The 13560-nt window shown below is 35.0% G+C and overlaps 1 protein-coding gene across 1 annotated transcript; it reads left to right on the top strand.

The window, feature by feature from the left end:
- Positions 1 to 2295: 2295 nt before the first annotated feature.
- LOC110456470 lies at positions 2296 to 13179 on the top strand. Its single transcript, XM_021507248.1, has 2 exons — positions 2296 to 2412; positions 5047 to 13179. The coding sequence occupies exon 2, from the start codon at positions 5055 to 5057 to the stop codon at positions 8223 to 8225; it is 3171 nt and encodes a 1056-aa protein (XP_021362923.1). The 5' UTR covers positions 2296 to 2412; positions 5047 to 5054; the 3' UTR covers positions 8226 to 13179.
- Positions 13180 to 13560: the final 381 nt, after the last annotated feature.

Raw genomic sequence — 13560 nt, 5'->3', positions numbered from 1 at the left:
TTCGGTATTCAAAAGCTTGCCCCGAAAACTTGATTTCCATGATAGATGTCGCCTGCTGATGGACGAATTCACAGCACACAGGGTTTCTAATACGCAGATTAATGGACAAGTTTTGTTGTCACCACCTTGTCTTTATTGAGGAATATGTTATTTCTTTGTGTGATATTAGGTCGATGTTTGATTATACTCATTAGTGTCCTTATCATTACATTGCCACTACCCCTGCTCCCGCATTGATGACGTGACATTACTTGGATTTGACACAGTTTTACATTGCGGGAGTTGGCGATGAAGTAGAAGACGCTTACGAAAAACTTGGTCTTAGGTTTCTTTAACCTTTTCAATGGTCTCCCTGTTAATGTTTCCTTTGTTCATATTTGCGGTATTTTTCGTCAAATTTGAGTTCAAATAACGGTTTTGTTGATACGTCGCTAACCGAATGCCGTTATAAAGAATAAGTGTTTACGTCAGATTACCTAATGCGAATTAATTGTATTGAACATACCTTACAAGTTTTCAAATAAATGTATAAATAAGATGACAGTACTGCACTTACACCATATACGTACATCTCTGTACCTACACCATATACGTACATCTCTGTACCTACACCATAGACGTACATCTCTGCACCTACACCATATAAGTACAACTATACTTTTTTAACCTTTTTTCTCTCCTATTTACCAACAAACGAAATAAACATAGACTTTATTCATTTTACAATAATTATGAAACACGTTACATCAGCTTATATCAATCAATCTTTTTGGCCCGGATCAAAATAATACATAAAACCGATTGTATCAGATATCTCGCCCCTGTGCAATTCACCCCGTGACTCATTGTTAAAATCGTTAAAAGTGACGCCATTGAAGTAACCTAAGAGCAACATGCATATAAACAAAGGGTAAAATTATTCTGTAACTATTTTTAGTAAGATACATCTGTCTGGAAATTAGAAATATCAAAGTGTTTCTTTGTACACAATGTGCGCACTAAACGTTTTTGCATGTATTCATCTGTAATTACGTCATTTCTTAAAAAATACCAGTTAAAGTGATTGAAGTTTTTTGGCTTATCCTTAATTAGCTTTGAGTAGATTAATATACAATAGAAGATTAAATTAAAGTTTGTGATTGGAGTTTTCCCCCCAAATATATGATCATCAATTGGTGCCTTTTTTTGCAATATTTATAATTCTCACTCAAACAAAATCGAAAATTGTAATATAGTTTTACAATTAGTATCTAAGTTGTTACTAGTCGTCCTGTCAATTGACTGAAAAAATCGCCAAAACATATAAATAACACTAGTGTTCTGCCTCGTCGTGTGGGAGTGACCCCCGTCCGCTTTATTGACTCGAAGTTTTTTTCACAACTTGTTTACACGAACAACTACCACAGAAGATTTTCATTACATTTGTTCAGATTTTTGGTATTAATTCACTGATATTTACTTATTCAATATGATATTTTAAGGATTAGCCTTCGGTTGTAAGCTAACCGATGGGATATTCAACTACAACAGCATATTTTATATAAGTAACTACTTTTTTTTGTATGTATTTTTTATTGTATTATTGTTTAATGGTGACTGTTTATCTCTGATATATGTTGTGACATGTTAATTTGTATGTTCCTGTCTTGATGAAGGGACAGATCGCCCTGAAAAGTTTGCAAATTTCTTTGTTTTACTGTCGTTATTACTTTTTTGCACATATAGACATAATTGCAACAATCACTTTTGACTTAAATTAGCTCCAAATCAGCCCTTCTGGCCATAACATATTAGTCTCAATACAGAAATTATATCTAAAACATTTTCTGCCTTTAAAAGGTTAAGTTAGAAATTTAAGCAATATCACAATTCAATAATGTCATTTAGCCATATTGATAATTCAATATTTCTCGATGCAATGATTCTGATGCAATTTTTTTTGGCAAATCTGTGCTATATTTTAATTGGTTCAACATGTACAATGTGCAATATTTTTTATTTCCTATACTCAGTTCAACACAGGAGGTATATAACACACTTCAAAGCTGGTCAAATAAGCTCAGTAATTTGATTGTTTTGTCTTAGTTAATGAACGTGAAACAAAAATACCAAAGGCCGAGCCTTTGATAATTTCCGTTGTAATATAGATGGACGCCATTATGAAAAAGTCAGTTCTGCAGTTTGTCGACTTATAAATATTTCTATAAAGACTGTATAAGTCCCCATCATCAACACTAACCTCGCTCTCATTGGCTATTACAAGCTGACATGCGCAGGGCATTTCCCGGAAAAAATCTCAAGATGGCGGCAACGTGAAAGTAGTTTGAATTTAGGCTGAAACTGATCAGATAACGAAAGCTTTGTTGTTACAATCTGAACATTTCATCTGATTCGGGTAACATTTGGAGTTAGGTGAGTGTTCAAGTATATTGTGAAAACAGCTCTTCCTGTCTGTTAAAACTAATCGAAACCAGGGCTAGGCATCAAGAGTGGGTCTAGCATCGGCTAGTTTCTTAGCCCCGATGTGGAATTAACTAGATCGAAATTTAACAACATCGTGCTTGACATTGTTTATAAATTATGCTTAATTTAAGAATTAATCGGAATGTCAGTTTGCAACTTGTTAAATCTTCACATCACTGTTCATCTTCATCGTCGTTGATCAGTTTCTCTGCCAGACACACATAAGATACGGTAGGGGTAAACCGACCCGGGGTAAACCACGAAAAGGAGTTGTAATGTCGAAAAGGAGTGGTTTTGGGGGGTTTCTCTGCGAAAGGGACACTTTTATTTATTCATGACCGTATGTTTATCAGTGCCGTTTAGTATAAAGACAATTTACGGCCACTTTCAAGAACAAATCCACTTTAAATATCTATTTGACGTACCGTTGCGCCTCGTTGCGGAGTCGCGGATTTCCGCCGCCGATGGGGTCACGAAAAGGGATGTTTACTTTGGTACAAGATATTAATCAGATGATTTGTAACAACAGATACTTAGAATAATACCTGTCAAAACTTCAAGTGACATTAAAAAATATAATATTACGCTATATTGATCACAATCTAAATATTTATACGCACCCATGCCTTCCGCCAAAGTTGATACTCAGCAGCTTTATGGGTAAGTCATTCGTGCTGTAAGTTATCATATCGCATCCTCATTCGCCAGTAAACAGTCCTTTTTGGGGGCGTCCCGTAGCCGGTAAGTATTTTCTGATTAACAGTAGTGGTATTAAAAGTCAATTTATGTGCATACAAGATAAAAACATCGTTAGGTATTGTGAGAATGAATACATTATGTACTAAATAATGTTTCTTGGTTAAAAAAACACTAATATCTTGCTCCTTTTCGGCATTAATGAGGTCCTTTTCGTCGTCGGAATGGGCGGAAATGATACCGGCAACGTGCAAAATTGATTTTTATGTGCAAATAATCAACAGATTGCCTTCATATTTCATGAACATAACAAAAAAATAGTTAACCAATCTTATCAAGGTCCTTTTCGCTTCAAACCTCCCAAAAACCTATGATTTTTGGTCCTTTTCGTCATAACAACTCCTTTTCGCTCCTTTTCGTGGTTTACCCCTACCCCATAAGATGTAGGCCCAAGCCCTGTCATAGATATATACATAGGTTATATACTGCGCGTTTTATATTTCCGCACAGCGATTTTTTTCAAGCTATATATCTCGTTACTTCATGACCAGATTGACGCTTCGTAAACTGAAAAATGTATAACTGATTTAAAAATACTCAGAAATGTGCAGTTTTTCTTAATACACTTTTTATCTTGCTCAACCTATAACTTAAAAAAAACCCTGATATATTTCATTCATGACCCAGCCTTTTTTTGTAGTCTTTCAAACATACGAGAGTGTCATATGCAAATAATGCAACATCTCCTCCCCTTTTTTTCCACTCCCGAAAAAGCGTAGATGACATTCTTAAATTATGTCAGTAAACACTGTTGGCAAAGAAATTGAAATGTTGTTTTGCAATGGACTTCCAATTTTCATCAATTTTAAATGGAAAAGAAGAAAAAATAACTTGCTGTCAAACAGAACTGATATACGACTACACAAAAAACTAATACCATATAATATATGACTATATTGAAAATATTGAAAAACAACCTTCACACAATAAGTTCACAACTAATTCAAGGTCATGCATGCATTTGAGGTCAAGAATTTTGTCAACATATTTCTTTTTAACATTCAACATATCAGGGGCCATTTGTCAATATTTGTCTTACGGGTATTTGTTAAAATATACATGTATACATATTTTATCTGTCAAGTTTAATCTGTGTCGAACTTTTTACATACCATCTATCAAATTATTGATATGTTATTTGGCTTTAAAATCAGTGAGATTGTGAATATACAGACACAATGGGTGGTTGGTATGTGGTAAAATTTTGCGGTATAATTACTGAATTTACTAGAGCTGTAACAATTCACTGATGCTAGCTACCACTAGCCCTCCACAACTGGGTCGCGAGTTTGAGACCTACGGGGGGCAGTCACCAGGTACTTGCTGTAGGTAGGTGTTTTTTCTCCGGATACTCTGGCTTCCCTCTGCCGCCAAAACCTGACACGTCCTTAATATAAAATGACCATAGCTATTAATAGGATGTAAAACACAAACAAACAAACGCTCTGTAAACAGGATTCGAGGCCAAAATATTTTGAAAGATCTAATGATTAACCATAAAAGACAAGTTTGATCACAGCAAGTTCCTCACTGAGCTCTGGTGCTAGTCGAGTGGAAAATGAACTCAACTTGAACTTGAAGACTTTGTCAAGAAGGAAACAAATGAAGAAGTCTCTGGTAATGGAAGCCATAAAGCACTTAATTGTATAGAAGAATATACAAATATTTTCACTTTCACTTTGCGCTCGTGCAAAATATTGGAATACTGCCTTATAAATGAAATGTACATATAGACAGTTATTCATTATATATTCATTGGAAACCATTAAATATCCTCTATATATTTCAAAATCTTTTATAAATTTTACAGCTCTTTATGTTTTGTAGGTGCCACAATGGACCAGGATGATGAGCTGTTTTCTTCCATCCTCAGCTTGTGTGAGGACGAGGACGCTCCAGCTGGTGACCCTGAAGCAAGTGATACAGTGTCTACAAATAATGAGGGTGGATCTGGATTCGCCCTCAGTAAGGACACTTCCATATCCTTGTCACCAATTAAACATACTTCTCCACTAAAGATGGCAGACTCTCTTAACAATAATAACGCATCATTTACCAACAAATTTACTCCGAAGGCGAAATCTGGTCTTGATGTGTTTAAGAGCATGTTACTCAACCAGAGGAAGACAAGTACTCCACTTATGGACCGGTGGAGCCTAACAAAGTCTGGACGATCTAGGGAAGGCAAGCGCAGGCATGATATTGATGCAATCAGCTCAAATCTTGAGACCATCGCTGAGCAAGAGTTGTCGTCCGATGAGGAACAGACCCTGAGAAGGGACGAAGATGCAGACACGACATATGATGATCTTCTACAGGATCTTAGTGTTCTTTGTGAAAAGGAGCTAACAGAGAGATGTGAAACTGTCAATGCTGAACCTCCAGAAAACAAGATCAAAGCTGAACACCAGATAAGTCGCATTAACCTGGACAGTATTTTACAAAATACCTCATCCGTGGCCGGAGTGGTCAGGGATAACTTTCAGACGGAGGAAGGAACAACTGCCTTCTTGTCAGAACCTGGCAGGTTCACGGGAGTAAATACCACTACACAATCTTCAATCATGGCTCTGGAAGACAGTGACAGCTTTGAAGATGCAGACGACATACTTGGTCTTGATGAATTCCTCGAAAGCGATGAAGAAGACAATGATTACGACAGCTTGTTAGAGGAAACTATCTTCCAGGATGATAATGTTACAGTTGTTCCAGGATCTGTCTCCACTGTCTTGTCAAGCTCTTTAAACACTCCCTCATCAGTTCACAAGGCTGACTCCACTAAAAAAATACAGACTTACAAATGTATCAATAGCTCAAGTTCTATAGGTACTAGTAACACAAATTCATTTCTTGCTTCAAGCTCTGCTTCAGTAACGCCTACATCTAAACATGTGAGTTTATCCACTTCTACTGACTGTGTTGCTATAAGTTCCACCCACACAAAGTTTACTAATACAACTTGCACAGATACCTCTGCCTCTGTTGTCTCCAGTGCATGTACAAAAAACTTACTTCAATCAACTGTCCCTCCTCCTACAACTTCTGAAAATGTTTTGAGCTTAATTCCAACTGGTATTGGTAAAATAGATAACAAACTTCTCATTTCCAGTTCGGAAAATAGCACTGTTAACTCCACAGTCTCAATTTTCGAGAACAGTTCACAACTCAAGACCATTTCATTATACGAAAATAGCTTGAAGTCAACTTGCTCTAGTGAAAAAACTCTTACCACAAGTCATTCGGAATTTCCTGACAACGAGGACGAGACCAAGGAACATCAAATGGAAGAAAAAGAGGATGTTTCTGATGCAGACAGATTGAGCCAAGAGGATGAGTTTACCTTAGACCTTACTAAAGATAGTGACGAGCTGGATGAGTTTTTACATACAGAAGGTTTTAAAGTGATCGATGATTTGAAAAACAGTTCCTTGGACAGAGAAAGAGGGAAGAATACGATGAAAACTCTGGTGAAGAAAGACCAGGAAAGTCTGATGTCCAAGTGTTCAACAGGTGGGGAGACCGAAGCAGGAAATAAAATTGATAAAGAATCTGATTATAATGTCCTGGACCACGACATTCGAGAAATATCACCTAGGGCTCCTAAACAAAGTCAAACTCAAGAAATCCCTGTGGAGAAAGAATTGTGTAAAACTACTTCGGATGCAAGTGATGTTTGTGATGGTTTAGCAGGACAAAGGATAAAAAGTACAGCTAGTGATGAGAGTCTAACTGAACAGACTGTTGAAAATGTTGTCAATAAGGTTGTTTCCTGGCAGGCTAGCTGCATATCCAGCAAACAACATCAAGATGATAAAAAGGTGGGTAGCAATGACAGCAAATCAATAAGTCCGCTTTCTAGCCATCAAACCGTTCCGCACACACTCACTCAGCAGGATAGGAAAGCATTGCCACAAGTTCATGTTCATCCTTTTAAGATGCAAGCTGAACAAAAGCCACCTCCAGCAGCATCAGATAAATCAACCAAGATATCGCCTTCTGAAAAGAACTGCAAGATTAACATGACTTATGTAGAAACAGCTGGTGTATCGTCCGCTGATGGTGCTAGTAAAATCAAAACTGAATCAACTTTGTCATCACCCCGAGACTCCCAAAAAGTAGTAGAGAACAACAATGTGGTCAACGAGGTGGACAAAAACCAGAACATTGTGACTCCGTCATTTTATCATGACTACGAGGCAGAGCGCCAGTTCATCCAAGGGGAAAACAGTCTGATGAAGCAGGTGATGCGAAAATGGGGGAGTGAGGGTATCCAGACCCCAGACACTAATCTGTCCTTCAGTAACAGAATGAGGAAGAACAACCCACACTACCAGAGTAGATTAGAGGGACAGAAGATCTCTACCATGTGGATAGGGAGCAAAGGTAAACACCAGCATTACAAGGAAGTGAAGCGTTTCAGGTCAGACATTCACTCCCAGCTTAACAACATCAACAACTTAAAACAACAGTTGCAGGATATAAATAGGGTTGTGCGGGATGAGATTGATCAGTCGATAATGGATTTTGGGGAGAAGCAGAACACCCTTGATCGAGTGTTTGTACAGAGGAAGCAAGCCTTGAATGTACAACAGCAGTTAGAGCTCTGTCAGGCCCGTCGCCACATCAACCCTCACATGCTGCAGTGCCAGCTGCTACAGTTGCGATGTGAGCATCAGCACCAGCGTGACCAGCTCGCCTACATTTTCAACTCGGAGATGAACCAACTAAAGAATAACCACCAAGAACATGTTCATGCGATCCGCAGTCGCTTTGAGCAGCGTGCGCAACAACTCAAATCTTTTATTGAGCAGCTGACTGCCGTTGAATCGACTCAAACGGACCCACAGTTTGGTCATCATGTTGTTACCCACCTTGTCAAGGGGCCATGTCGATCTAACAACAACATATCGTCCACAGTGACCGTGTGTCTCCCAGCTGATATAGCCACTGCCATCATCAAGGAGGATGAAGTCTACGATATGTACTATGTCCACACGAAAAAGTGAATGTTGTCGTAACATGGGCTGTGATCTTGAAGTATAATTTATGGACACAGAACTATGACTTTACCTCTCATAGTGCTGTTTCTAGCACATTGAATACTCACCTGGAAGGAGTCTGTGATATATATGTACTATGCATTATTCAATTTCAGGCACAACATTATAAATTGTGTTTCAGGGGTTTATCAGAGTAGTTTATAGGTCCATTGAAAAAGTGTATAATTTTTTACCAAATTGCCGCTTTAAAGTTCCTAGTTTGGAAATTTAAAGAAATTAATGCATATACATGTTCTGGTATTTAAATAAATTCCTATTGATTGACTGTGGTCTCATAATGCAAAATATGTAGGAAGGACAGAATAATCATGTTGTCATAAAGACAAAGTTAAAGAATTTAATTTCATGTAATCAGAGTTGTTATAATGATTATCCAAATTTCCTAAAATGGCTATTATATGTCAATGATTTCCCTGAATTTCATTGCAGGGTATGTTTTCCGGAAAAAACCCTGATAAACCCCTGCGTTTTTGACAGTCTTTCAAATCGTGATGTCATAATTTATAAGGTCACATAGTAGCAAAAGTGATTGAATGCACCCATATATAAATATCCTGTATGAGTGCACCCATATATAAATATCCGGTACGAGTGCACCCATATATAAATATCCGGTACGAGTGCACCCATATATAAATATCCGGTACGAGTGCACCCATATATAAATATCCGGTACGAGTGCACCCATATATAAATATCCGGTACGAGTGCACCCATATATAAATATCCGGTACGAGTGCACCCATATATAAATATCCGGTACGAGTGCACCCATATATAAATATCCGGTACGAGTGCACCCATATATAAATATCCGGTACGAGTGCACCCTTGTGTGATACTTACATATCCCATACAAACATGGGACAGGATTATCTGACATGCATAGCAGATAAAAGAATATACAGGAGGTTATAAAACTCGGGGATTAGATTAGACAGGTTTCATATAATATATATATATGAAGAACAGAACTGACTGTTCTCATTATGCTTGCATATATATATGGCACCTTTGCAATTTCTATATGTGGGCCGAAAATATCCCAACGTTCTGATAAATGGGAATCGCAATTCAATAAAAAATAATGTAAGCTTGTATTGTAAAATTAAAAACAAACTTCATTTTTTAAAGAATTAAAGGATTCAAGATTTTTCAGAATTAAAAAAGAGAAAATCAAAAGTTTTATTTGTGAAACTTGAATCTTGCAATGAGGTTTAATATCTTTAAGTGGTATAAATAGATTTTGGTAGTGATTTAAATGTCAAACAAAAGTCTTCGGTATTATGCCTTTCAGTGTAGAAATATTCATCTTGTGACAAGGTTATTATGCACTTAGAAGAGTAATGGTTGTGTAATAGTAAAGATTCCTTTCTAATCTCTGTTAATACAAGAACTTTGTCTCTTTGTAACTTTATCACATGTGAACGTGTTTGATTGATCAGCAAGAAACTAAATAATTTTAGAGAAAATTTAAATGAGAGAAATCCATTCTTAAGAAAGATTTGATCAAGAGAAATCCATTCTTAAGAAAGAATCAATCAAGAGAAATCCATTCTTAAGAGGAAATTAAGATAATTCCATTCTTGAGAGGAAATTAAGATAATTCCATTCTTGAGAGGAAATTAAGATAAATTCATTCCTAAGGGAATTAAGATAATTCCGTTCTTGAGAGGAAATTAATCAAGAGAATTCTATACTTATAATGTGGAAGGATATTGATCCACTCCAAATCCATTGAATCCACAGCTTGGGTGACATTTATTTGTATAAAATGCACAATATATGTACCATATTTGTAGTAATTAGCATTCATGCTTTATACCAAGCACCCATTCCAAGATTTTGGCATTTATAAAATGAAAAATGAAATTATCTATCATGTTGGCTCAGTTTTACAAAATAAATAACATGCACCTAATATCAACAGTAACATTTTCTCAACCACAAATGTACAAACACTCAGCAATTGCCTTTACTTATATTACTGTATCTTTAATTTACATGTATTATACTAATATGCATCCCCCTAGCACACACACACTCAATTTTCCAAGTGCCATTTGCTAATTACTACAAACGTGATATATTAATATGTTAAATGTCACTGGTAACTCTGGTATGCTTCCTTAATTCAGAATTAATAGAATTGTATTGAATTGATGATTTAAGGTAGATATGACTTCTTGTTGATGATTTCGTAAAGTTAAGAATATTGATGTAATGTTTCTTGATTTGTTCTTCATTGTGATGCTGTATTTTATATAATTAGAAACAATTTATTAATAAATGATTTTTTTCTGAACATTCCATCATGATGACATTTCAAAAGCACTTGCTGGATGTTTAGGTTTCATTTTTTGCTGTGGAAACCTGTTTCACAAGTCCGAAATCTGGGGAAAAAACTTAATGGAAAAAAATGGTTTCTCTAAAAAATCTGTATTTATAACTTAGTTTATGAATTTATACATATGTAGGTGCATTTTGCAGGATGAATCCACTATCCATGTGTATTTCAGTCGACATTCCCTTTATTTTTAGAATCGGGCCATTTCTGCTGAACAGTTACCTTGGATTATATTGCTGTAAAGGGAGACAAATCATGTAGTCTTGTTGGTATAACTGATGTTGTTATAATTAGCCCTCCAGAAGATATACCAGTCTTGGACTAGGGTGTGTTTCTAGCTCTGCAAAATGATGAAGTGTCATGAATTTTTTAATGCATATCTTATGACTGGTCCTGGATTTTTGAATTTTATGTCCTCACAAAATGCCATTCCCATAGATATTACAGGCAAAATGTAGAGAGCTGAACATTTCTTTATATGGGTAAAAGATAAGTTACCTTTCCAAAGAGAGTTTCCAAAATCTGTGCAAGTCATGATGTATAGTTAACATATAAGATTTGTTATCAATTGTAATTTGCGTAAAATGAAAACCATACATGTAAAGTGGCAAAGGAATGTTGTTCAGGTGAATGTAAGAATAAAGGGTTCCTAATTGTGTCCCTTGTACAGTGCAATAGCTGTAACTTTATCATTCTGGGTTTATGTTAAATTTGGTAGTATTTAATAAAGATGTCTTTAGATTGTCATCTGGAAATTTATATAATGTAATACTGTAAAACTAGAATCTTTTGGGAGTGTGGAAATGCTTTTGTCAAGTAAATGAACCCATAAATAGCCATGTACAACTAATTATGGATCTAGATTATAAAAGTTTGGATATACATTTACATGATGATATGATGTACATAGATTTCAAAACCATAGCCAACGTAATTTTATTTAACATTGCGATTAGTTTAAAAAAACACAAAGAACATTTCTACACAAAAAATCCTATTTTTACACTGACAACATGGCTTTAAAAAAAAAGGTCTGAAAACCAAACATTTCCACACACACAAATTCTTATTTTTACACTGACAACATCGCTTCAAAAAAAGTCTCAAAACGAAACATTTCCACACACAAAAAATCCTATTTTTACACTGAAAACATAGCTTTAAAAAAAGTCTTGAAACGAAACATTTCCACACACAAAATTCCTTAATTTTACTCGGACAACATCACTAAGTTCCTGCTATTATAAAATATGTCGTAAATTTGACACATATCTAATGATAAATATAAGTAAACATCAACTGTAAGTCAGATTTTTTTTTTTTACTCTAGGACGTGCAAGTCGGTGAGTCAATAATTACAACTTGACATCAATTAACAATATCTTATTATTAACAACTGATATTACTTTGTCTTAATGTTGGTTCCATTATGTCAGATACTCGGTCATAATAATGACTTAGCTACAATTTCTTATTAATTCTTTATGTTGTTAGAACAACTCGGTTGTGTCCTAATAACAATTTGGCTGCTATATATGTAATAACAAATTAACTTGTAAATCATTATTACAATGTAAGATTTTTTCTTAATTGACACACATTGGCTTCCATCGGTATTCATGGTAAGTATAAGAATTTCTTGCTTCAGTTTGAATCTGGAAAAATATCCATTTTAATACTTTTGTTTTTGTTTTAGATAGGGAAATATATAGGGCCTGATTGCTCTTAAGTTACAATAATTTACATGTAAATACAATATTTTTTGATAGATTATTAATAGAGATAGGAAACATTTTTATCATATCTCGATTTAAAAGTTTGTGCTATAACAGCATTGATTTACAACAGATGCCAATGTAAAGTTATTAGGAAGTCTAGTTTTCTATATTTATGCAATTAATATAACTTTGTTTACTAGTCAGATATATGCAATAATTTCTTTATTGGTATATAGATATATGCCATATATTGTATTTTGTAAATGGATCATAAATGATATCTAAAAATGTATTTAAAAAAATGACTTACCTCTCCTTTACTATAGAAATTAGGGATACATTGTACTTTGTATATTACACCAAAGATTATAGTGATTTTTTTATTTTCTTGTTTTGAATCACAATTAATAAAACATGCAATGGTTATTTTGTTTTTAAATTAATTGATTATAAATATTGATCAAACAATTCTGGAGTATGAAGTGAATTATATAAAGAAATGTATAATTTACAGAACAAGTAACAACAGACATTCAGAGTTAATTGTCAAATAAAACCTGTTATTGATCAAAATACCGGGTAATGGTTTTCCTTTTTGTTACATGCCAAAGAGTTGTATGAGGGTAATCCTGTTCGGAAATATAGGTAGTGTTAAATTCTGACTTTCATGAGATTAAGGATTCGATGTATGCAGGCCCAGTTGTTAAACTATAATTGTCTTTCAACCCAATATGAATAATGTTAATCTTGTAATGTTTTCATCTTTTAACTCATTCACCCAAGAAGACACATTCAAATTCTTTCAATTCGAAGGTTTGAATAGTCCATTATGGAATTTCAGGGTTGAATGCATGTGTAAAGGAGGTTAATTTAGCATCTACCATGTACACAGGGTTTTATCAGAGGGTTTTTGGAAACAAACCCTTGGATGAATAAATCTCCATTATCATTATAACAACTCTGAATACATGAAATTAAATTAGTTTAACTTTTATTTAAGCCTGTCTCTATGACAACATGATCATTCTGTCCTCCCTGCATGTGCAGCTTTTTGAGAACTCGGTCTATTGGGAGGAATTTTTGTCTTGCAGAAAGGGAGTTAGATTTTCCATTGCATGATCGTAAGAGGCGACTAAATTTGGGATCTTATCTTTTCTCGTCTTTCTACACAACTTTGTTCTTTTAATGTCTCCCTTGACAATGCCTCACTTTTGGC

Source organism: Mizuhopecten yessoensis, unplaced genomic scaffold, assembly GCF_002113885.1.
Source record: "Mizuhopecten yessoensis strain PY_sf001 unplaced genomic scaffold, ASM211388v2 scaffold8745, whole genome shotgun sequence".
NCBI lineage: Eukaryota > Metazoa > Mollusca > Bivalvia > Pectinida > Pectinidae > Mizuhopecten > Mizuhopecten yessoensis.
Note: the sequence above shows the minus strand (reverse complement) of the source record. Positions and strands in the feature narration are given on the sequence as shown.

Bases quoted from the DNA above. Each gene is read 5' to 3' on its own strand.
- LOC110456470 (XM_021507248.1), top strand. From the start codon at position 5,055: ATGGACCAGGATGATGAGCTGTTTTCTTCCATCCTCAGCTTGTGTGAG.